Source organism: Hirundo rustica, chromosome 6, assembly GCF_015227805.2.
Source record: "Hirundo rustica isolate bHirRus1 chromosome 6, bHirRus1.pri.v3, whole genome shotgun sequence".
Lineage (NCBI taxonomy): Eukaryota > Metazoa > Chordata > Aves > Passeriformes > Hirundinidae > Hirundo > Hirundo rustica.
In genome coordinates, this window is record NC_053455.1 from 10,373,142 (window position 1) to 10,397,026 (window position 23,885).

General features: G+C 39.8%; 1 protein-coding gene across 16 annotated transcripts in view; it reads left to right on the plus strand.

Moving 5' to 3' along the window:
- The window catches only part of CDC42BPB (CDC42 binding protein kinase beta), a 91,163-nt gene that overhangs the window by 14,751 nt on the left and 52,527 nt on the right, over positions 1–23,885 (plus strand). For all 16 annotated transcript variants that reach the window (XR_005701552.2, XM_040068783.2, XM_040068786.2 and 13 more), the window contains exon 2: positions 14,065–14,156. Coding sequence is in view for 15 of the 16 variants with exons in the window: in XM_040068783.2 (XP_039924717.1) it covers positions 14,065–14,156 (92 nt within the window). In the remaining variant the exon portion in view is untranslated. The remainder of the gene's footprint in view (positions 1–14,064; positions 14,157–23,885) is intronic.

The window sequence follows — 23,885 nt, forward strand, 5'->3', positions numbered from 1 at the left end:
AGGATGAAAAGTTTGACAGTCTTTATAAGATTGTGGTTTGGGACTGGATGTGTTTTTAAAGTGAGTCGATGCAAGTGGAAAATATTACTGAAGAGCTAAAGCAGTCATGAAATGGGCAAAGTACCTAAGGTTTACTTAGATGACACTGGAGACAAATTAGTAAAGGAAAATATTAAATTCTTTATGGAAAAAGAAAAGGGGTATAACTAAAATGATGCGCAAGAAAGGAGAAGGGCAACTGTTCAGCTTTTCTCTGTGTAAATATTGGCTCAATGTCTATAGTAGTTTGCAGTTGCATTGAAATAGATTAAAACATTTTGTAGATTGACTGAAATTCCTTCGTTTTCTGTTTGTGGTCTCCTCAGAGGGCGAGTACTATGTCAGAAGATTTCTGGAAAGAAGTTAATGCATCTTTACTGGTTCCTACTCTGGAAATGGGAACTTGTAAAAACATATCTACACCAGTAGGGTTTTCCAGTTGCATCTGTACTGGCATGCAGATGCTCACCCTGGTGTTGCATAGGAGCTTCCAAATGTTTGGTTGTTATTTCCAAGTATGAGTAAAGAAAAAGGTTGGAAGCCAACAGAATGGAGCCTGAGGTAGAGATGAAGATTTGAGATTGCCAGCCTACTACAAGCTTGTTCTGAATGTCTTAGTACTTGATTTTCTGTTTTGAAATCAACACACCTGTCTAGATGGGCTGTAAATGAGGAAGAAAAAAATTTCTCTGCTTAAATGCATGGAAATAAATCTTAAAGCGAAGGGATCATGGATGTAGTGTTTATTAAACATAGATGGCATGTGGATAATGTTACTCTTCAAGTAAGGAGGAGTATATAAAACTGACAACTTACATTTAAAATGACAAGCTTAAAAGCAGAATGCTCTAAGATACTGCACCTGATATAAAAACTTTCTGGGATGATCCCCACTTGATATGCCTATCTTGAAAAGTGGAGGAACAAGACATAGAGGTGAGATACGGCATTTGCAATTGTGAGTACAGTGGTTGAACAGATTTTTGTTCCCTACTGGCTTTAAGAATATGTAAGAAAGAGGGAGCAGCTAGAACCCAGGGATCTTGGCCTGCTGCTGATCATTCTGGAGTGTGCAGTAATGGGAGGTATGACCTGGATTGGAATGGTAGTGTGGAGGATGTAAGATTCCAGGAGCCTACAAGAGGTTTGGGAATGCCTAGAAACATGTCCATTAAACAGCATGTCCTGTGGGCTGGCAGTCTGCCGAGAGCTTTCCTAAAATCATGATCCAGAAACTGGATTTAAGAATTTCAGAAAGATATCACGGCAAAGATGTTAGGAAAAGATGGGCTATAAATACTGAACAAAACCAAAACTGTTCTTTGATATACAAAACACTGAGATCAGGGGAAAGAGCTTATTCACTGTACTGTACATAAATTACCAAAATTTTGGATAGGAAAGCATGATAAAAATACAGAATGAGGGGGAGAGAAGAAGGAAGAACTTCATCCTACCTTTACTGGAGGAAGCTGAATTTATAATGCTTGGAGACTTGGAAATGTCTCTAGGAAGAGGCTTGGGGTTCTATTTTTAGTTTCCTGTTCTGTATGCTTTGCATACACATGTGATGTTAAAGCTCTTTAGTCATGTTCTAATTCAGTTAGATTTTAAAAATTCACTCTTAACTGTTCCAAGATTTGTGTCACCTAACAATGAATTTTTGATTTGAAGGAGAGTTTAAAATTTTGAACCTGTATAAACTGTTATATGTCTAAAATTCTCGATTATTGTTTATCCAAAATGTTTTGTTTTGTTGGTATTCACTGCGTGTTAAAAAACCAAAACCTGCTTTAAATTGATTTTTTTTTCCTTATTTAGTAGCAGATGTAATGGTCCTGGTCAGTTTGAACTTCAGAATAGGTAGCTGATGCTAGCAAGTTGATAATGTAAATGGCCAATATTCTAAAAAAGAATTCAGCAGACTTCTTGGGTTATTTCATAAGTAATTAGAATTTTTGGCTTTGTTTTTTAGCCATGAGCACTTAAAAAAAAAAAATCTGTACTTCTAATGATCCATTATCATACAGTTTGACTCCATTTTTTGAAAGCTCCATCTATGGCCAGGGGTAGGATTTTCTCAGTTTTCCAGTAGATTCTTCCCACCCCTCACTCTTGGTAAAAATTTAGACCTTTCTTAACCATTTTAAATTTCAACTCTATTATGTGGAAAGCCTGGGAATAGATAGAGACAAATTTTGAAATATGCTGAGGCAGTGTCAGACGTTAAGGAAACGTTGCACAGTGAAATTAGGAGCATGTTTCCTTATCTGGGTATGGTTTTCATCACACATTGGAAGGCTGAGAGGTGTATTCCTTTTCCCTTTTGACTCTCTACATCCTGTCTGAGCAAGTAATTTGTCAGGAAGCATCCTGATAACGCCCTCTGGAGATGTCCTTACCTTCTGAGTACCCCAAACCCCAGTGATCTTTCTGTTGTAGGCAGCTGGCCGTGTCCTGATGCCCTGCCTGCCCTGAGTTTTGTTGGTAGTGACCTTTGGCACTTGAAGGCAGTGGAAACAGTGCTGCTGTAAATGGTCTTTCTCTTGTTTGTTGCCAGCCGGTGGTATTGGAATGAGTAGCACAAGACAGAATAGCTTTGGCTCTAGATTCCTTGTCTAGAGGAGGAACTGAAGAAGTGAAAGTATTGTAATAATAAAACAGCCACTCTGAGCTACTATAATGTGTAGCAGGTTTAAAGACAGTGCTCCTCTTCTCTGCTTCTGAGTAACCTGAGCTACTCCAAAGATTCTTGTGCCTGGTTACAGTAATTGCTTGTCGAATGTCTTCACGGCCTTTTCCTACGGCAAAGATCCGACTTTCAGTGACCTTTTAATTAGAACTCAAGCTCCAGGCAAGTTTTGAAACAGGGTGAGTAATGTCTGAGAAAATGTCTTCCTGCCCGCTGCCATTTAGAAAGAAGTGGAGTGAGGAGAAAGATGTGCCACACCTGTTCTTAAAGTAGCTGTTGCTACCTGGACTCTTGAAATTGAAAAACAGCTCAGGGTATTTATATGTGTTGTGTTGCAGCCTTGAGCCATCAGAAAGAAAAAAAAAGGAAAAAAAAAAAAAAAAAAGTGCAGTTCTGTAGCACTGCAAGCTCACCTAATTGTCCCATCCCATACCTTAGTTTTGTATTTCCTAGTTTACGGTGTTGATGTGGTTGGGAACTGTCAGGCAAAAGGTAATTGTCATTTGGCTGTGCTTCCTTACCTGTGGAGCTTCCTGTGTCAGCAGCAAGGCAGGCCACTTGTGAGGCAGCTGGACACGGCGCAGGCTGGGGCGTGGGCAGCTCATCACCCTGTGCCACTGCAGACAGCGCCGGTGGTGGGCAGCTCATATCACACCCTGTGCCACTGCAGACAGTGCCGGTGGTGGGCAGCTCATATCACACCCTGTGCCACTGCAGGCAGTGCCGGTGGTGGGCAGCTCATATCACACCCTGTGCCACTGCAGACAGTGCCATTGGTGGGCAGCTCATAGCACACCCTGTGCCACTGCAGGCAGTGCCGGTGGTGGGCAGCTCATATCACACCCTGTGCCACTGCAGACAGTGCCATTGGTGGGCAGCTCATATCACACCCTGTGCCACTGCAGACTGTGCCATTGGTGGGCAGCTCATAGCACACCCTGTGCCACTGCAGGCAGTGCCGGTGGTGGGCAGCTCATATCACACCCTGTGCCACTGCAGACAGTGCCATTGGTGGGCAGCTCATAGCACACCCTGTGCCACTGCAGACAGTGCCATTGGTGGGCAGCTCATAGCACACCCTGTGCCACTGCAGTGAAGAAATGCTCCTCTCCTTCGCCCTCCTTGCCTGTGCTGGCATAGCAGCCTCTCCTGACCCTTCAGTGATGATGATTCAATTTCTTCAACTACAGGGTGATAGTTGTGTTGGGTGTTGTGGTAGCTTGGGATCCTGCTGGTTTAGTGATTAGAATCAGGTCACTGAGGTGAGACCAGCTGGATTTGTTGGAGCTGATGGAAGGAAGAGAGCTGATCTGTGGAACCGCCCTTCTGGTCACAGTGATCTGCTACAGTTGTGTCATTGAACTACTTTACTCTAAATTTATAAGCAGAGAAAAGGGATGCATCATAAGGTGGATTTCACTCCTGTCACTGTAAATGCATTTGTAAGGTGCTTTGGCAAGAAGAACTCACTGGAAACCTCTAGGCTTTAAAAATAAAGGAGGTGGCATGTTGTAAATACAGCACCAGTGTAAAGTGTAAATTGTTCTGTTATATAATGCACGTATTATGTTTATAGTAACTTGAGAGAAAAATCTCATATGTATCTGGAGGGAAAAAAATGTGCATTTACTATAAGTGATTGATAAAACAGCTATGCTGCTTTCTTTTTAAGTTTTACTTCTAAGATGAAATAAAGCATGCAGTCAGGAAGTAGAACCTTGCTCATACATTGATGATGTAAGTGGTGGCTTAATATTAGTGTATGTATGCTTTTATCAGCACAATGTGGTCATCACCTTGGAATTGTTTTATTTCTTAGGATGTGCAAGAGGTGCTGGGTCTATGTTATTGAAATTTGGGTGAGCTCAAATTTGAGATTTTCTTAATTTCTTCTTTGAAACCATCTGAAAAATACCAATTTTTTTTTCTGAGCAGTCGTAATTTTCAGGCTATTCTACAAAAAAGTTATTAACTATGCTTTTAAGATTGTTCATCACACAGTAAAATAAGTGGATTTTAACAATATTTTCAACATTGTTATGAATAAAAGAAATGGAATCATTGAAATTTTACTGTTTGGAACAAGTGATTCATGTAAACCCCCTGAAACTATTTTTCCATTACTGATGTGCTTCAGTATGTGATTGCCATTTGCTGTGGTTTAAATGGCCTCTCCAACACCTGCAAAATCTGGCCTTGAACTAGGAATACAGAAAAATTGAGGCAGGAATAAATACTGCATTCTGTGGTGTTTCTTACAAAGTTTTGATGCGCTTTGGAAAAGCCTGTCCTAATGTGGTGTAGGTTGGCTAGAAACAGGCTCTGGTATAGCCACTTCCATGGTTGCTGTGCTCCCTACCATGTTCACCTCAATTCCAAAAGCCATTTTGTGCTCCTGCAGCCTCATCCTGCTCCCTGCCTTGTGCTGGGGCTCCAGTATCACAGCTCTGTGGGAGTCACATGGGGTGAATCATTTGGTGGGAGGGGGTGGAATGGGATAGACAAGTTAGCTTTCACCTGGAAATGTTCCTTGCTTGACATACCACATGAAGGCTGTCACCCAAACAATAGACTGGAGAGCAGTGAGAAGGAACAAGGAGAAACTCCTTCAGGAGGAGAATGAATTTCCTGGGTTGAAGTGGTCATGTAGCTCCCTATCCTAGTTACCTCAAATGTCTGGGATGTCAGACAGTCCCAAGGAAAATCTGTATATGGCTTGATGTATATGTGTCTTCCAGGCTGGGTACTATCATCTTGAGGAAAATAAAAGGACTGAAGATGAGGCTTATGAAGGCATTTGATATCAACAGTTCTATAAGAGCAGAAAAGTTCCTTTATTGTGGAATAGCAAGCTTTTCTTTGTGTTATTTTAGCAAGACTTAAGAGGAAAGAAAGTACCATCTTTGAAAACCTTGTGAAATTTCAGTAGAAACAAGATCTACTTCTTTTGGTCAGTTCAGAAAGTGCCAGCTTGCAGACATTGTTGGACTTCTGCTCATTATTTTAGTTAGTCAACGTTCTAAGGCTGAAGAGGCTGATGGATTGCCAGGGAATCCATGGTTGGTACGCAGTGTGATGAGAGAGCTGGGAATCTTAAGAAAAAGCTTAGGAAAAGGTTAGAAAAGCATGGCAGCTTTTCTTCTCCCAAACAAATGGGGCACATTGGAAAGAGGTATGAAAAACTGGACTACCAAGTGTGGTCAGCAGCACTTTTTCTAGGGGCTCTCTTCATTTTCTCATGAGAGTTGGGCTAGAATGTAAACTCAAACTGATGAGTGTTTTCTGAAATGCCCTTATGAGTACTTATAAAGGTGCAGGTTTTCTTGTCCAGTCTTTCTTCCTGCTTAAAAAAAATCTGTGTCCTGACAGTGGTATCGTGAAATACTACATTTTGTGAAGCTTCACCAGGTTGGAGTGCATAGTAAGTCACTTCTGGCTTTCCCAAAGTCAGTGCTACTTACGGTCACAGTCTTCTTCAGTGTTAGTACTAACAGTTTCATCTTCCAAGATCAACATTAATAAATAAATAAGACAAACCCTGCCTGAATTTGTTCTAGAAGCCAAGGTCTAATTCCCTAAATTTGGATCATCCAGTGACAGTAACATGAATAGAATGAGAAATTGGGCGATGAGCTTCACCCTCTGTTTGATACCAGTATAAGCCTCCTCTTCTTGTACTTGCATCCCTTGTAGTACTAGCACACACCATTGTCTGATTGGCATATAGTTTTTATTCTGCCTATTATTTTTCCTTTGGTAAAGAACGGTCTTGCATATATATATGAGTACAGCAGGTAGTCATTTGGCATGTTTATTTGTATGCGTGAGCCCACCCTTACTTCCTCTCACCTGCCAGAACCTTGTTTCTGTTTAATTCTCAAAGACAGGCGGTGGCCTCGGCAGGAGTTAAACTGGCAATGTGTTTTGTCACTTGGACTACTGGAAACCATCTGTGTGTCCCTCAGTGCTTGTCTGTACAAACCTTGAGGGTTATCTTGGGTGTCCTTTCATTATAAGCATGGAAAGCAGTGAATGGGCTGGGCAGGCAGATAGCCAGCTATTAAGTGTTTGTGGTAACATTCATCAGTGAGCTGGCATATTGCTGCTGATTGAGTCCTTCTGTGTGGCACTTGCTTTTGGGGCTTGCCACACAAAATGAATAACAGTGAACACAGATGGTATTTCAAGGTAAATGCCTTGCTCTTCTTCTTCTGCTGGTAAATTCAGCAACACTAATAGGTTCAACATCAGAACTACTACTTCATATTTTTATTGAAAGCATTTCCCAATGTCATTAGCCTTTAGCTTGCTGATAAATTTTTGATGCAATTATTGCAGGCTAGTGTACAAATTCTAAATGCCAGAATCAGTTCTTCTGTAACTGATAAAGCCAGTTATCAAGCAAGATGCAGAAGCTACAAACATTTGCTCTTAGTTTATGCCTAAAATTGATGATGTTTTTATCCTTTTAAACCTTTGAGGGGTTTTGCATGTAATTATAGAATCCAAATGTTACCTAAATTCATAGTTCTGTTAAGTGTCAGCAAGATATCTGATTAAAGGTGCTCAAATGCTCTTTTACGTATGTCAGAAAACTTTCATAAAATGAAGCAAAATCCCTAACTGTCTGCAACTGAATGCCTTTGGGAAATAGTTCTTCACAAAGCTTGAAGGCCTTTAAAGCATTTGTATACTGAATAAAGACTAACAATTTGATATTTAACTTAATAATTGGTTATCACCTGTCTTGAAAAATCAAGAAGACTCCGACTTCCTTGCTGTTGTGTTTGTGTATGTGTCTGTTTCTATTGGCATTTTAGTAAATGGTAGTAATACTGTTATAAGAGAACAGTACCAGCCGCTGTAAAACTGCCTGGCCTTGTTCAGGGAATAAAGAGGACCTGGACAGCGTGTGAAACTGTGTTGTAGCAACAGGCTGTTCTGCAAGCTCTGTAAGAGGTAACCAGGTTGTGCTTCTCTGGTTTTAAAGCCAGTGGAGTTTGTGTCATTGCAGTGATAACCAAGAGTCTTGCACCACTGCATTGGTCCAAAGGATGTTGATGAGTGATGAAGAATTGGATCATTGGGCAAGAGGCAGAGAGAGTAAGCAAAGTGTGTGTGTGTATGTCATAAAAACAGGAGGGAGGGCATGGCAGAAGTCAAAGGCCCAGCAAAAAATATGTCAGAGAACACAGAATGTGTCACCCTTGACTTGTAAACAGCGGAACTTTGGTGAAGTTTGTCTTCCTGTAAACTTGTATTTATTAACTTTAGTAGGCTCAGTGGAATAACCACCTGCCCTTCCCACTGCATGACCCTCTATGTTCTGCTGCACACTTCCTTTCTTCCTTCTTCTGTGCATATTGTCCCACTGTCCCTGCATGACTCTGACCAGTGAGGTATGTCTGTCTTGCACCTGGGTGTGTGCTGGCTTCCAGCTAAGCAGGTGACTGCTCTATTCCTGCTATTCCTGCTGCCACCTTTCCCTTAGTGGAGGTGGTACTGGGGGTGTCTCCTATTCACTGCTATTTTTTTTTAAATAAAACTTCTGGTAACTTGGACTTTTAGTGTCTTCGGACAATTTCAGTGAAATTTGGTAAAGGGGATATGGAGGGTCTTTATTGGGATCAAAAGGTACTGGATGAGAGGACTGGCCTCAGAATACCCAACAGTGTGATCACACATACCTTACTTCCTTAGGAAACCAGACTGAAAAGAAGCATTCACAGAGGTAGACAGTGAGAGGAAACAGGCCAGCACAGGAAAAGGGAAGCGAGGATCTATATTTGGAAAAATCAAAACTGGAGTCAGCATAGGATGGAAGAACAAAAAAAAAAAATTTGCATTTCTAAAATACAGGGGAAATTTCACAATCTGATACAAGACGATTGTACTTCTTTAAAACTCAAGTGTGGGTTGTAACAGGTATTTATCACCTCAGTAAGCAGGTTGGGGCTACCTGGGTGTGGGTATCTCCCAAGACATGTATACAAGCACTAACTTGTTAAACCTGCCAGCCTGCTGTTTTAGTAGCAATATCGTAGGAGCGCTGTTTATTTGAAAAGGGTGCACAAAGGGCACACAAGTTGCTTGATTTCTAGAATGTAAGTTAAGAGGGGTGGCTGAGGGAAATGGTAAAAATTGCTACTCTTTCATGGTTTTCGTCCAAACAAAACATCTTAAATAAAATAGTGGATCTGCCTGACAGGAGTATGGCTCCACAGACAGTTATCTGCGTCATTTTGTTTTTCCCTGACATTAATATTTTGCAATTCACATAGTTTCCTACCACAATGTTTTGTGGAGGGGATGAGGCGATAAAGGGAGCATGGTGGCAGATGAATTTCTGTCTGACCAGACAGTTTGGACATACCTTCAGGGTAGATCCACCTGAATGTTGTTACCGTGTTTTATAATGACTTAAACCCCAAATCATTTACAGGATCGGTTCTGAACTGTGAGACTTACCTGGTGTAGGCAGTCTGCTATATGAATAGGTTGTCTACAGAACCCACAGAGTCTCCATCCTTGGAAGTTTTTGAAGTCTGACCAGGCAGAAATATGAGTAACCTGGTCTGAAATCAATATTGACTGTGATTTGAGCAGGAGATTGGATTAGAGACCAGCTAGTCCCTTTCAACCCAAATTGTGAGTCTGTGTATTATTTTCTTGCAGTTGTCACATTTATTTAAAACTTGGAACTGCCAATGATACAAAACATCAGGTGTTCTTGAACATTTGGCAGCTTCAGCTAAGTGGTTTTTGTGAATTTCTGGAAATATCTACTGCCTAACAAAATTTGGAGGGGTCCTCAAATAAATATCCTGGAGTAATTCCACCACTGAAGCAGGAGTGATCATAATCCGGTGGATTGTCTTTTGCCCATTGCAATGTAAGGGTGTTAGCTTTTGTGATTCCAGATAGTAGATTATTGATATAAATTGAATGATCCAGAATATTAACAGAAAGTAGAAATTCTAAACATACCTTGACACTTCTCATTTTTAACCACATTGTAGGTGGGAAGAGTGGACCTATTATTTTTTGAGAGTGATGTTGACAACACTGCCATCCTTCCCTGACCTGCTTTCAGAAATGAGAGGAAATTTGACAACTGAGGCCAGCATGCACCCATTCCTGGGGTAGCAGTGCAGAGTGCCCAGTCTGCTGTGTCAGATCATCTCCACTGGCATTTCCTGCAGCTTTCAGGCATCCTGAAACTGCCTCCAAATATTTTCTATTAGGTGGCATAATACAGATTGACTGTAAATGCTCCAGCTCTCAAACCTAAATCACAAACTATTTACCTGTGAGTAAAACATTTAAATTATGTTTTCAAATTATTAGAATTGATGTTTTCTTTTTGTGTAAACAAAATATCCTAATCCCATCTATCAGTGGAAGAGGAGAATATGATCAGAATAAAATTTGTGTGTGGAGAATTATGTCTTTCATATGTACCCTGGTTTTCAATGAGGAAATAAATGCTGGCATTTCACTTCTCATTACAAATCAAAACATCAACTGTTACTGTTTTGTATTATTTTCTTGAGAGCATACATTACTTGGCTTCTGAAAATTAGTTGTTTGGGTTTGGCTTTCTTTCCTTGCCTGGCATTATAGAAAACACCCTTCTTCCAAACAAATGCAATAATGCAAAATCAGCTTGAGGGAAAAGGCAATGGTGCATAAAAAGATACTGCACATCGAATGTCTACCCCAAGTTCTTATTCCATCCTCACAGTCATGAATAAACAAACTCTTGCAATCACTTGCAGCTAATGTTACCCTGACAACAGTGTGTATATATAACAAAATTCAGTAATCGCTGCCAACAAAACCCCCAGTACAGCTAATGCTTCTGTTTGCCAGGATGAAATACTTTCATTAAGGATTAAATCAACTCCAGATCATAAGTTCTGCCTTCAATATTAGGATCAAAAGTAATTATTCTTTCCAGTACATGGAGATTGGTTGAGTTCCCTATTTATCAAATAGTGATGTGTGAAGGGAGTAGCTGTATCTCTTTTTACCAGTTAGGTAGTGATAAATCACTTGGCATTGTTCTCACAAGCACAGTGGATACAGTCTGTCTCTGATGCTTTTTGGTGCAAGTTTCTCCTCACTCAATTTTGCCAGTTCTGTGCATGATACTGATCAGCTTATTTGCAGTTGAGGAACAGCAGCCTCCTGGGACAACTGCAGGAATGCAAATTGGAAGTATTTTTTGATTTAACTTGCTAAGAGATAGAAATTGTGGAATCCAGTACTTTAATGCAGTGGGTCATATCCTGGTGTAAACAGAGTTTTACTTCAAAATGCCAATAAAGAATATCTGTATCAGTTTTAAGTAAATTACTGGTCTGTTGCCTGCTCTGAGCTCTGATCTGTTCTGTAGCTGCTGTTGTAGTCTCTGTGATGATTAGATTCTGTTGACAGTTTCCTTTCTTGTTATATTTACTTTTAAGGAATCTTAGATGCTTTGACAAAGGCGCAGATTTTTTCCAGTTCAGGGGAAATCCTGCCAAGTTTAAAATTTTTCTGTGCATTCAAATATTCACATTTGGTGCTTTCTAAGACAGACACCACTGAAGCTGCAGTATTTTTGAACACCATTCTGCTAAATACTAAAAGCAAACATTAGTTAAGTGCACAAATGGCTTGTAAAAGTAGTAACTTCCTTCTAGGAGTGCATATTTCTTTTACTTTACATATGTTAAGCCAGTTGATTTTATTAACTGGTACTTCAGTTGACCGATTGAGATGGAAAAAGCAGGACCAACCTAGGACTCTAGTAGATTTTATCAGAAATGGCAGTCAAGAAAATGAGGGCTGCTCATCCTTCCTTCTTCAAGGATACAATTTCTAGAAAGATGGCAATAATGCCCTTCCCTACAGACTGTTTATTCTGTTCACTGAAACTTAAGTATGTGGCCTGCTCAATACATAACGTTTATTAATATTAAAATACAAAACTAATCAAATTAACTTGCTCTTATACAGCTTTATGCATTTCTAAACTGAATTCCAGTTTCAGTGGTGTGAAGTTTGATGCATTTCCAAGTGAGGAAATTTGTAGATTAAATAATAAAATATTTTGTCACCAGTCAGCAGAAATGTAAAATATAAGAGGGTTTTTTTTTTTTTTTTGGAGTATACAAGACAGCTTGAACTTTATTAGGTTTGTGTCTCCTGGCTTTGAAAGTTGCTTGTGATCAATTTACAGCAGCAAGGCTTTTTATAATTAAACCAATTATTTTGTTGCCCAGAGAAGCTGCAGATGCTCCATCCCTGGAAGTGTTCAAGGCCAGGCTGGATGGGACTCTGAACAACCAAGTCTAGTGGAAGGTGTGCTTGCCCATGGCAGAGGGCTTGGAATGAGCTGTTCTTTAAGGTCCCTTCCAACCCAAATAATTGTGATTCTCTGATTTTGATATTCTGTTTACTTAGTAGAATTATTTCTGAAATTTGCTATTTATTTAAAAGTTATTATTGAGTTAGTGTCCTTCCTCCAGAAGTAAATACTAGATTTCATTTCTCCTTGAATTATAGTGACAGAAGCTGTTGTTCTATAAAATTAGTTCAATGACCAGCATTCTATAGTAGGAAACCCATACTTAATAAGGGAGCTTTCATGTTTATTTCTTGTCTGCAGTTGTGTTACCTCCATCTCTGTTCATTTGATGGGAAGGAGGTGAGAGAACCTTCCAAACAATGGATAATACCACTGCTGACAGCTGTGGTGCATTACTTGTACAGGGCTCCGATTGCACTGGTTGGGGTCTCTGACTGGCTTGAGGTGGTGGTGCTGGGGAAGTTCAGTGGAAGTTATTTTGGGTTTGAGATGATAGTCTCAGCGACCTTGTGGTGAGGGAAAGCATGATTGGCGTTTCTGCCCAGCTGAAATAGGGAGTCTAGCAGAAAATCTAGCAGTGTCTCGTTCTTTAAATTTCATACTTTGGATAGGCAAGAAACTCTCAGTGAAAGGGGTAGTACTTCTGGAGGAAGCCTTTCCAGTGACACCCTCCTAAGTACAAAGAAGCAGCACGACTGTTCTTCAGTACAGCTGTTTCTTCATTATTTTAGCAGTTAACAGGTTTTCACTGAGAGGTTTTCAGGCATTCTTGCTTAGACTTCCTAATGAAATTTTCAGTCTCCAGTTCAGACTTCTGTATCTCTGTGTTGGTTGTAAGGTTTGATTTGTTTGTGTTAGCATCTGAAATACACCATCAAGGCAGTGACCCCTCTTGTAGAAATTCTGTTTGGCTTCTAATTTATTAGCTTAATCATAATATAAGGTGAGGTAAAGTAGGAGTCTGGGCTGAATCACAAGTAACAGTTTTGTGATGTTTTAGTTAGTTGCAGATAGGAAAAAATAAATGTGTTGGGAAACTTTGGTCTTTTTGGTCTAATAGTGTTTGTGATGAGGTGAAGAGCAGCAATCTTTTTGTGCTTAGTTTGAAGAGTAAACCGCTGCTGTGCTTGTGCAAACTCGTCCTTGTGCACTTTGCTTGCACTCGCACCACTGATTTTCCTTATTGATCTGGTCTTCAGAGTAGTGACTTGTAACAAATGTTCTATCTAAATAGTGATCCACATGCTGTGATATGCTAGAAATAAATAAAGTATTCTGAATGGGATCTGGAGAGGAGAAAACTGATGGATCTGCAGGTATAGTGGAATTTATCTACCAGATATTTTGAGAAATGTGGGACCACCAGAACAAAGTAAGTGTAAGTTAGTTAATCTCTGGACATCTTTTTAGACCTTTCAGTACTTGGTCTAATTGAAATCTGGTGAATGTTGCTTAGCAGAAAAGATAGTTCAGAGTAAAAAACCTTAAATTAGTCACAGATCTTGTGGGAAATGGTTTTGTTGCTGTTGAGTAGAGACAGCTATCTCTTGAGTTTGGGTTGTTAAAGCCTTAGCTGGTACTAGCTGAAATAATAAAAAGTAAAGCTGCGCTCCACTTAAGAAGAGAATTAATCTAGTGCCTGCAGGGTAGGACAGATTGTCCATGGGGTTTACCAGTAATGAATGAGCTCTCCCTTTCACATGGTCCTTCACTGATTCACAAAACCCTAAAGAAAGGGGGGGAAATCCTTCTGAAAGACCACTTTTCTTACTAGCAGCAAGGCAGAACCATTTATGCAATTGAACATCTAAAAAATTTTTGTTAATTAAATTAGCTTTTTTCCCCTGTGCAGTTGTAATGGTTTAAAATCTGCTGTTGCTCCGGGTATGCAGTGAGTACTTTTGACCTTCAGTTTATGGGTTGGCTTGTGGTATTTCTCTTTATAATTGAATTTTCTTTTTTTCTTTTTGTTGAACAGCAAAACCATTTACAAAATTGGTAAAGGAAATGCAACTCCATCGAGATGACTTTGAAATTATAAAAGTGATCGGAAGAGGTGCATTTGGAGAGGTAAGAGATTTTTACTTTCACTTCTAGTAATAAATTAAACTTCCATCATTTGTGCATCTGACTTCTTGTTACAGTTGACCTGAGGACAAAAGGTCCACAGAGATGTGCTAAAATACTTCCAAATGTGGGATATAGCTAGGTACCTAATGCAAGGTCCCTTTGAAGCAGGTTATTCGGTGTCCAGGTGTGCCATTTCTGTGACTGGCTTTCTGACTTCAGTGCAGCCAAACAAGTGTCTCTCGGATGTGTGTATGAACAGGGGGGTCCTACCTAGCAGCTGCACAGCTGAATTTGGGATCTCTTTTCCCATTTGCCATATGTACTGCTCCGTGCTGCTCTAATTTAACACAGAGCTGGGCTGCTTCTATGGTAGGAGCGTGGAGGCTGCTCCACCCATCTGCCTGTCTCTGTAGCAATCTGGTAATGCAGAAAGACGCATTTGGCTGCCTCAAAGGCTGTTCCCTGTCATCTTTGAAGATCAAAGGCTGCTGGATCTGTTTTTTGGACAGCAAGTTGAGTCATGCTGGGATGATAGGAACGCCTTGTGTTTTGAGGACTCGCCAGTCCCGGGACCCTGGACTCTGAAGCTTTACTTCTTAATATGTTTGATGAAAGTCTCATCAATCACACAAGCCTGGTAGGGCTTGCCACTGCCTAAAGCACTCACAGGCAGCAGGCATAGGATACCTGAGACTTCTGGAGAACCTCAAAGACAACCTTTTCAGCATTTAAGAATAGGTAACTAAAGTCATAGCTGACAGCAAAAAAGGTTATTAACTAGAGAATTTCTAGAGGTAAAAAACCCTTTATATTTCTTTCAGGAAACTTCTTTGAAGTAGTGCCACACTAAATGACAGAGACTGCCATTAGTGGCTCACTTCAGCCCGTTAGCACTCAGCTGCAGCTTTTGCTGCCCGTGGCTAAGGATAAGCTTCCTGTTCCCCATGTCCTGTTGTCTCCACAAAGAGCAGGACTCTCTGCCATGCCAGGCATTCCTTCCAAGCATGGTGTGTTCTAGACACTTTGAACTCTTTCATGTAGGATTTGAATGTAGGGATAGCACAGGGCAACCAGAAACACAGCTAGAGAAACCCCAGGACCCTTCTTGACCTGGGTTCAGAAAGCAAAAAGGTTTCTATGTGCACTTGCAATTGGTAGTGGGTGAAGTAATGACTTCATATCCATGTGATTTTAAGCCACTTCAGACACTACTTTTGAGAAAAGTGGACCCCTAAGACGGAAATTAATGTTTCAGGAATGTCTCATCATGTGTAATGTTGTAACATGTAGTTTACATGTAACCATCGTGAGCACAGCTGCTGAAGGAAGCAGCTTATTTACTTTAATAAAATGTCCAGATAAGCAATAACATCTTGCCCTGTAAGACAAAAGTTCACTTTCTAGTGGATCTTGAACTTGATGAGTGCAGTATTTGTTACAAAGAAGGAAGTGTTATCTGAGAGTAATGGAAATACTGCATGAAAATCACTTATTTCATTTGAGTGATTCACTTGAGCATTATTTAAACACGATTTTTAGAGAAAAAAACAGTTACTGTAAAAAGTTTGTCAGGAAAAAGCAATAATTGGAAAAACATTGGTTAGTCCGAGGGAGGACCGAGAGCTACAAACTTAGTGCAGAAAAGAAGTCTAAGGAGAGAGGTCTATAAGTAGATAAAAGGCCTAAAGAATCAAGACAGTAGTAGTACCTGTCTGTTTCTCTGTTACGGTTTTGGTTCAAAGCAGTGGCACCATTTTGAAGACAATGCCCTCAACTACTGCATAAGGATTTTACTCTCCATGAGCTGGGTTTCTTCTGGAGGAAACTAAGCAGAACCTCCATTCCAGGTGCGCACCAAATGGCCTTTTGGATCCAAGGACTGCATAAGAATCAATCACTGGGTTTGACTCTCCTAACAGCTTCAAAGCATGTTTAGTCCAGGAAATCAGGCTAGATACAGTCTGAAACAAAATTCCTGAGCTGCATACAGTATAGAGGGGAAGGCTCAGCACAGGATACTTTGATGTTGTTCTACTTTTGCTGTGCCAAATGACTTGCTATAGTGGCTGTGACCACTGATATCTAAAGAATTTTAGATTAGCGTTTTGGCAGTTTGTCTTTTGGCAGGATTAGAAAAGGTTTCTGGATCTTTTCAGAATTAGACTAGTGATTGCTTTAGCTATCAAGAATGGGAACCCTTTATAGTGACTTTCAGATGGAGTCAGTGTTGGGAATGCCTTCCCACAGTATAATATTCAAGGAAGGCCTGTTTTCCGTAGTACTTGTTCTGTTCTTTTTCAAAAGATGCTCTTCTCTACTTAAGGAATTGACCAGCTGGAAGTCTCACTACAATAGATGAAGTATTTATATGCATTTCAAGAGACTTCAGATTATATTTGGTAGAGGGTTTAGGATGACCTTTCTTTGCTTTGGATCAAAGTCTTAAGGTGCATAAAAGATACAAAATCTGGGTGGAAACTTGTGTGAATAGTGTTTGGAGTGCCAGAATCAACAATGTGTTTCATACTCTTTCATTTGGAAAAGTGTGGAACTTCACAAAAGCAATTCACACATCCCATCCCCCCAGTGGAAATGAAATTTCGCAGAAGTGAAATGAGAAAGAATCTTGATTCGGTCCTTCTGTTAGAGCTGTGAGTGCTCACAAAGTCAGTGGTGTCAGTTGCCTGTCAATATCACATCTTGTTCATCTCTTACCTAGAAAAGTTTTAGTTTGTAGTTGCAGCAGCTTGAAACTTTTGATCAGTTTAAATTATACAGGAATCATTGATTTTAAAGTCATTATACTTTAATCCCCCTTACCACAGAATATTTTGTGATTTTTGCTTATGAAAGAATCCTTTGACCCTTGTGTATACCACACTGCTATAACTGCCAGATTTTATAGGTATTATAAAATAGTAATTATGTAAAGGTTGACATTCCATAATAAGAAAAGGAAATACAGTTTTATGAAAGGAACTGGTGGCATCTGACTAGTATAAAACAACACTTGAGAAAACTGAATAGAGGAGCTGTGAGTAATTTTTCTGTAGTACTTTCATACATACGTAGGAACTATGTTGGAAATTACTTTATGTGCTAAAAATACATTTTAAGAATACCTATAAAACATTTCTTTAACGGTATAAAGAAATTAATCAGAATTAAACATATTCCTGTTAGAATTTAGTCGTTTAATTTAAATAGTGACCAGTTCAACAAGGTAGACTTCAAAAAGGATGAAAATTACATTCCATACTTCTCAGTTTAGCTTTTTGGAGAATGCCAGGGGCTTTATTCTTCCCAAAGAACTTTCTCATAAATCAGTAGCTTTGAAGAAATATAGTTTAAACAAAATAAAAGCATGATACTAGTTATTAGTCAGGATCAGTGGTCAGTTTTTGCCAGAAAACATGTAAGCCAAGGAAGGAAACGTGGTATTTGACCAGAGAGAGGATTGAGAGCACATGTGAGCTTATCCCTGTGAACACAACTACAAAATCAGTATCTAAGGCAGATTGATATAATCACCAGAACACATCTGTACTGGCATGTCACTACTGCTTTCTTTCTTGCTTGCTTTCTTGCTTTCTTTCATCTTTGCAGACCTCAACTTGGTTCCTGACAGTTTTCCCAGCAATATGAGAACAAAATCCACCGCAAAACCACCTGAATGAAAGTTCTTGTAGCATGGCATGTCTGAGAAAGCAAGAGGACAAACGTTTCTTAAATTCTCATTATTATGCTGGGAGATAAACAGCCTAGTTTAGAGCCTAGAGATTTCCTCTGTAGCCACCTGGACTTCTCCTTTCACATAAAGGAGGCGAACCATTTGGCAAGCAGGGTGAATGTCTGAATGTCCCTTAAAGCAGCATGTAAAGCTCTGACTCAGGAAGTCACTGGCATGAGAACATATTTTATTTTTTTCAAAGGTTTCACAGTTAGGAAAAAAAGTTTGAAATGTTATTTGAGTGTGTGGCAGCTAGAATAGCTTATAATTTGAAATGCTAGAAGAATGATAAACTACTCATGGTTCTTCTTCATGTCCTAGGCTGTATTCACCTGGGTACGTACCCATCTGGGTGGAACATGTTCGTGAGTGCCCAGTATTACTTTCAGTTTTTCATTTTCCAGGTCATACAGGCAGGTAGCTCATGTACAGAGGGACAACCTTCACAAGGAACAAAACTAAAAATAAGTGAAAAGCCCCCTGAAATAAAATCAGAAGTAAAATGGGTTTCTGTTATCTTAATTCAGGTTTCTATGAATAAAATGACTTGTAGAAGTCTGTTTGTATACAAGAAAGAGTATTCTGTGTAGCATGAAGTTTTCTGTGAACTACACAGAAAACACACAAACTACACAAGAGTGAAAATCACTTTTGCAAACTACACAGAAGTGAAAATACAGTCTTTAAGAGATTTAAGGAGTTTCAGCATAGAATGCAAAACTCTTTAAAATTTTCAACCTTTAGAAAACCACACCAAAACAAAAAAGAAACCAAAAAAGCATTCCACCTATGGTTTGAAGTTTGCCTGTGCCTGACTGTTCCTTTCATCTAGAAACACCGTGGACCGTTACTTGAAATGAGATGATCCTGAGAAGATGTCCTGAGAAGCTGTGCTTGGTGGGATTGTGCTTACCTGGGAAACTCAGGCTAGGCTGAGAGGTGCTGTGTGCTTGGTGTTTGGCTGCACATACCAAAGGAACAGGGAGCAGTTGTGCTTACAGCAGGGTGAGAGGGATAGGAAGAGGACACTGTGTGGGGACTGCAGCTCTAAACACTTGAGTGTGCTTGTTGCAAGGTTCATCTGCCCTCTCTAAGGTGCTTGTATGTCTTTAAGGTCACATGTCCTCATTCTGTGTAAAAGATCATCTAGGCAGACTGCTGTAGATCAACACAGTCCAATCAAAGAGCAATTGCTGAAGGAAGAATTCGTCAAAATGTACCTTGTTTGAGAACTTGGATTGTATAACGTGGCTGACACCTCCTGGAAATTTGGCAGCGTGGGACTCAAACAATTGTTTTCCTTCCCTCGTTTGTTAGCAAGGATTTCTTGAATGAGCAATGCTTACTGTGATTCCAGCAGAAGGGTGGAACTGCTTGGTCTTGCTTAGTACAAAAATAACTAAAACTCTTAAAGTGCCCCACCTAAGTATTACTGCTCTGGATGGATTAGAAATACCTTTTCATGTAAATGCTGTTGTGTACAGACTTGATCTGTGTAGTGTTCAGTAATAATACGTCACCTCAGCTTGGGATACTTAGTCAGAGTCTCAGCTGGGATCAACAGGCAGAAAAGTGTGTTTCCAGAAGAAAATAATGGCTGTGAGAGAATAAGACTGATCCCCTGTGTACCACAGGTTCCGATCACTGATGTGGTTTCTAATGAGAGAGATACTGGCTGAGTTTGCAGTGAGAGTCAGAAGTGAATATGTAAAACCTAAGCTTCCCGTGGTCAGTCATGCTTGGCAGAGAGAGCTCTTTGTGCCCTTTCCACCTTGTAATCACAGCTGTAGGGCACTGAGTTCGGTGTTTTGATGTACTTGGAGAAATTAACCTGGGGCACCAGGAGCCTATGGACTGCAATTAAGGCTGTCTCACCTATTCAGAAGCTTTGGTGGTTGGTGTTCGGTGCCCAACAGGGACTGTGCCTTCCTACATTGTAGATTAATAGAATTCCAGAGTATTCCACACCACATATGACACTTTTCATTCAACTGTTCAAAGAGTCAAAGCATTCAGAACACGATGCAAAAGAAGTATTTAATTAGCTCTGCTTTTCTTTAATATGCTCTCCATGAAAAAAGAAAATTAAATCAAAGCAAGCTATTTTCTGCTGTGGAAATGGATGAAGAAAGAAGCTGCTTTGTTTTTAAAATGCTTCAAAAGAGCTGGTTGCTATCTCAGTCCTCCCCAGCTCCGTGTGTGTTTGTGTGGCAGCACCGAGTAACTATGGAGACAGGCAGGTTGCAAGGAGCTGGAGAGACACACACAGTTCATTGTGGTGCTGCTGTGAGAGCAGCCATTTGTCTCTGCAAGCCCCCCGGTCCTGGGGAACAGCTTAGGTGCTATTTGGGGCTTTTATTCTTCTGCAGAATCTTTCTGGCTGGTACTTGTAAGGGATTTCTTATTTGCACAACATGAAGATACACACTGCATGCTCAAAAAACCCTGATTTTGCTTTGGAAATCTGCACCATGGCATATGAGCTCTATCAAAAGATGCTCTGGTTTTTAAATTTATATGTAAAATAGACATAAAAAAACTGATAGAGCAGCCCAGACCAGTTTTTCCTCAAAGATGCAGTATTAAAATTATCAACTAATGAGTTCTATATTAAAGACTTTCTCCTATCTGAAAGTGTCAGGAGGATAAAGTAATTCCTGCAGTATTTTTGCAGTAGCTGGTGTGCAAGGTATCAATAGCATGAGACAGAAATAGTAGAGTAAAAGTGGCATAAGCCAGCTTTAACCAAAGGAAATGAATGTAATATTCAATTATAAATCTCGTAATAAGACACTATGGGTAAATGGTTTACATCTGAAATGACATTTTGTCTCTTCTCCCAGTTGAAAGGCTTGACTGAAATCTCTCCTCAAATGTCTAAAGCTGTTCCAAGTTCCCATCAAAGGTTAATTCGTGTTACTTTATACTGGTTTATCCATGTAATTTTAATGTCCGTTAGACTAAGGAGATCTTTTATCATCCACTTTTATTGATGTCCTTCCTTCCAATTTTATTTTTAGATAGAATCATAGTTTTGGTTGGAAGATCATCTTGTTCCAACCCCTCTGCAATGGGCCAGGGACACCTTTCACTAGGCCAGGTTGGTCTGAACCCCATCCACCCTGGCCTTGAATAATAACAATAATGCTTTTTTTTCCTCTTTTTTTTCCACAAATAAGGGTTTTTCTATTCCCACAGTAGCATGAGAGGCTCTTTAGTTTCTTGATCACCTCACTCACCCTCTTTCACACCTGCTCCAGATGAAGTTTATTTTTCTGAGGTGTGGCTTTGTGGAGTTTCCAGTGATTTTGTATTGCAAGGCAGTAATGTTTACCCATTCCCGGTGGTGTGTATCTGCCTGTGAATTCCAGACTCAGTTTGCCTTCTTTTCTTAACTACCAGCCATTGTGAGCTGTTTGAACAAGTATTATCGCCTATATGTCTGTGTTCCTCTTCTTTTCAGCTGAGAACATTTGGCAGTTTCACCTTATACCTGTAAGTCAAGTCCTTAAAGATAAGTTTTACCTGAAAGTTTAAGGTACCATGAGCATGAATAGTGTCCTAGTGAGTTGTTTTTTTTTTTTTTGTCTTTGCTTTGAAATTAATGCCAGCATGATTTTTAAGAAGTATTGTTAGTTGCCTTAATTGTTTTCTGAAAAGCCAGTCTTATATTTAAATGATTTCTGCACTTTATTGCATCATACTTACTATTTACATAAAACAAAATTTGTAACTTGATGCTGCTTACTAATGTTGATCATGTCACTCAAAGGGCAAAGTACAGTGGTGGGAAGTTCTGTCATGTCTGTAGAGGATGATTTGGCTCAGATTTGCACCCTGTGGATTTCATTGGAACATTGGGAAAGGTGGAACTTGACCTGGGAAGGCTTTGCACAGTGCAGCCCTAAATGTCAGTATTGAGTGGGTTTTGAAGATCAAAACAGCAAAATACTCCTATAAAGCAATTCAAGCAAAATACTAACTCTTGCTGAAGTCTAGAAAAGCTACTTTAAGCTATATTGGTTCTTTATTTTATTTTATTGCACTACAAGTGAAACAGAGCTTTGAGACACAAAATATGGGAAGGAAATGGATGGCAGAACAATACAAATCTGATAGGGTATTGTGGCTTGTAGTTACAGTAGATGGATCTCAATTATGCTTTAGCCTCACTTATCATACATTTTTTTGACATAAATATGTCTAAAGCTGGTTGAAGGGTAGGCACTAGGATTCATTAGGCTTTCTGAAATCCTTGAGGAAACGTACTTGAGCTTTATTGCAGTTTTCCTGTTGCCCCAGACTTGAGCCTGACAAGTCACAGTGATGCTAATCAAATCAGATGGTGATCAATCCATACGGGCTGGAATGGGGCTTGCAGTGGCGGGGGAACCCTTGCATCTGCAATTTTTCCTTGTCACATTTTTAAGACTTAATAAAATAGAATCACCTAAATATCTACCAGACTACGCAGTGATTGTTGAGCATTTTGCCCCCTTGATTCTGCATTCCAACCGGCATTATGAGATGCAAATTGGGAGTAACTTCTAATTTCCTTAGTTTGACACAGGTATTAAAGGTGGTAGATCTGTGCCAGAGGTGTGTGGATTTGTTAGCCCATGTCCAACCCCTTTGACCAGGTAGAGAGGTGTAGGAAAAAATCCAGGAACAGAGCAGAGCTGAATCCTCCCAGTTTCCAGTGGCTGAAGGCTCAGGGACTCCCCAGCCCACCCCTCTGACTCAGTGGCCAGTAGTCACTGAGGGGCACACTGCTGTGTGTGCTACTCTGGTATTAAGCATGTCTGTATTTAAATACCTTCTGAGTACTTAGGTGGCCACAAAACTTCTGTGTGACAATAATACTTCCTCGTTAACTCTATACTAACTCATGTTACCTGCTTTTTTTCTTTACGCTTTTCGATGTCTGTGTTATGGGAAATGGCAAATTATTGTTCTCTGTTCATCCTCTCCGTGACATTCATGTTCTCTTGTGTCTCTCATAGCTGTTACCTCTTCCAAGCCTGGAATATTTTAGCTTATTAAATCTTCTTCCTGAGAAGCTGTTTTATCATACCTCTACTGGTACATTTTTTTCCTTTCATTATCTTTTGCCTTTTTTTTTTTTTAACTTCTAATACAGTGCAAATTGTATTAGGCTTGGAAATGGAGAGTGAACACCAGTATTAAATCCTGTGCATAACATGAGCACTTGTTCAGCCAGTAGACTTTTAAACTCTGAAGATTGAAACAATGCTTTTGTTCTTAAAGCAGGCATTTGTAGCAGGACAAATCCGTGTCCTTTGGAATACCTCTGAACACCAACTGAATGGTTTTTCCTTACGTTAGTAGATGTGGTGGATTGGTATGTAAGATAAAAACCATCATATTTAAAACCAGACATCTTGCATGGTTAGCACAAGTGCAGTTTGAGAGGCCTCTGTTTGATCTCGCAAAGTGGTCAGTGTGGTTATTGTAACTGAATTTGAGGTATTCCAGAGGAGGAAAAATTAATGTAAAAAGGAAGAAAAAGCAACTCCACTGCAACGTCTCAGAAGGGGACAAAGCATTATATGACAAAAGTAAACTTAGAAATGCTGCCACCTGATGAAGAAAGTAAAAGAAAGGTAACTCAAGGAAACGCCGAGGTATTTTACAGAAAAAAGGATCTTTTCCAATATTGTAACAGTATTCTTCCTTATAATAGCACTGAGTTTATCAGGGCCTAATTTTATTTGTGCTTCCCTGTTTCAGTTCAGACTTCAATGAAGTATAGGTTATGCTTTTCTGTTTGTTTTCTTTAAAAAAAATCCTAATTATTGGAATTGATTGGGGAGTCAGGTCTAGTCAGGCAAAAATTCTGTCACTTCTGTGGGATATCTTCAGCAGCCCTAAGATTTCTTTCCAGAGATAAAATTCATGGCAAATTACCTAATTTGCTGTGTGGGTCAATGAATTTTTCTGCTGACATGAGAAGCTGTCCCACTGTCACCCGTATAACT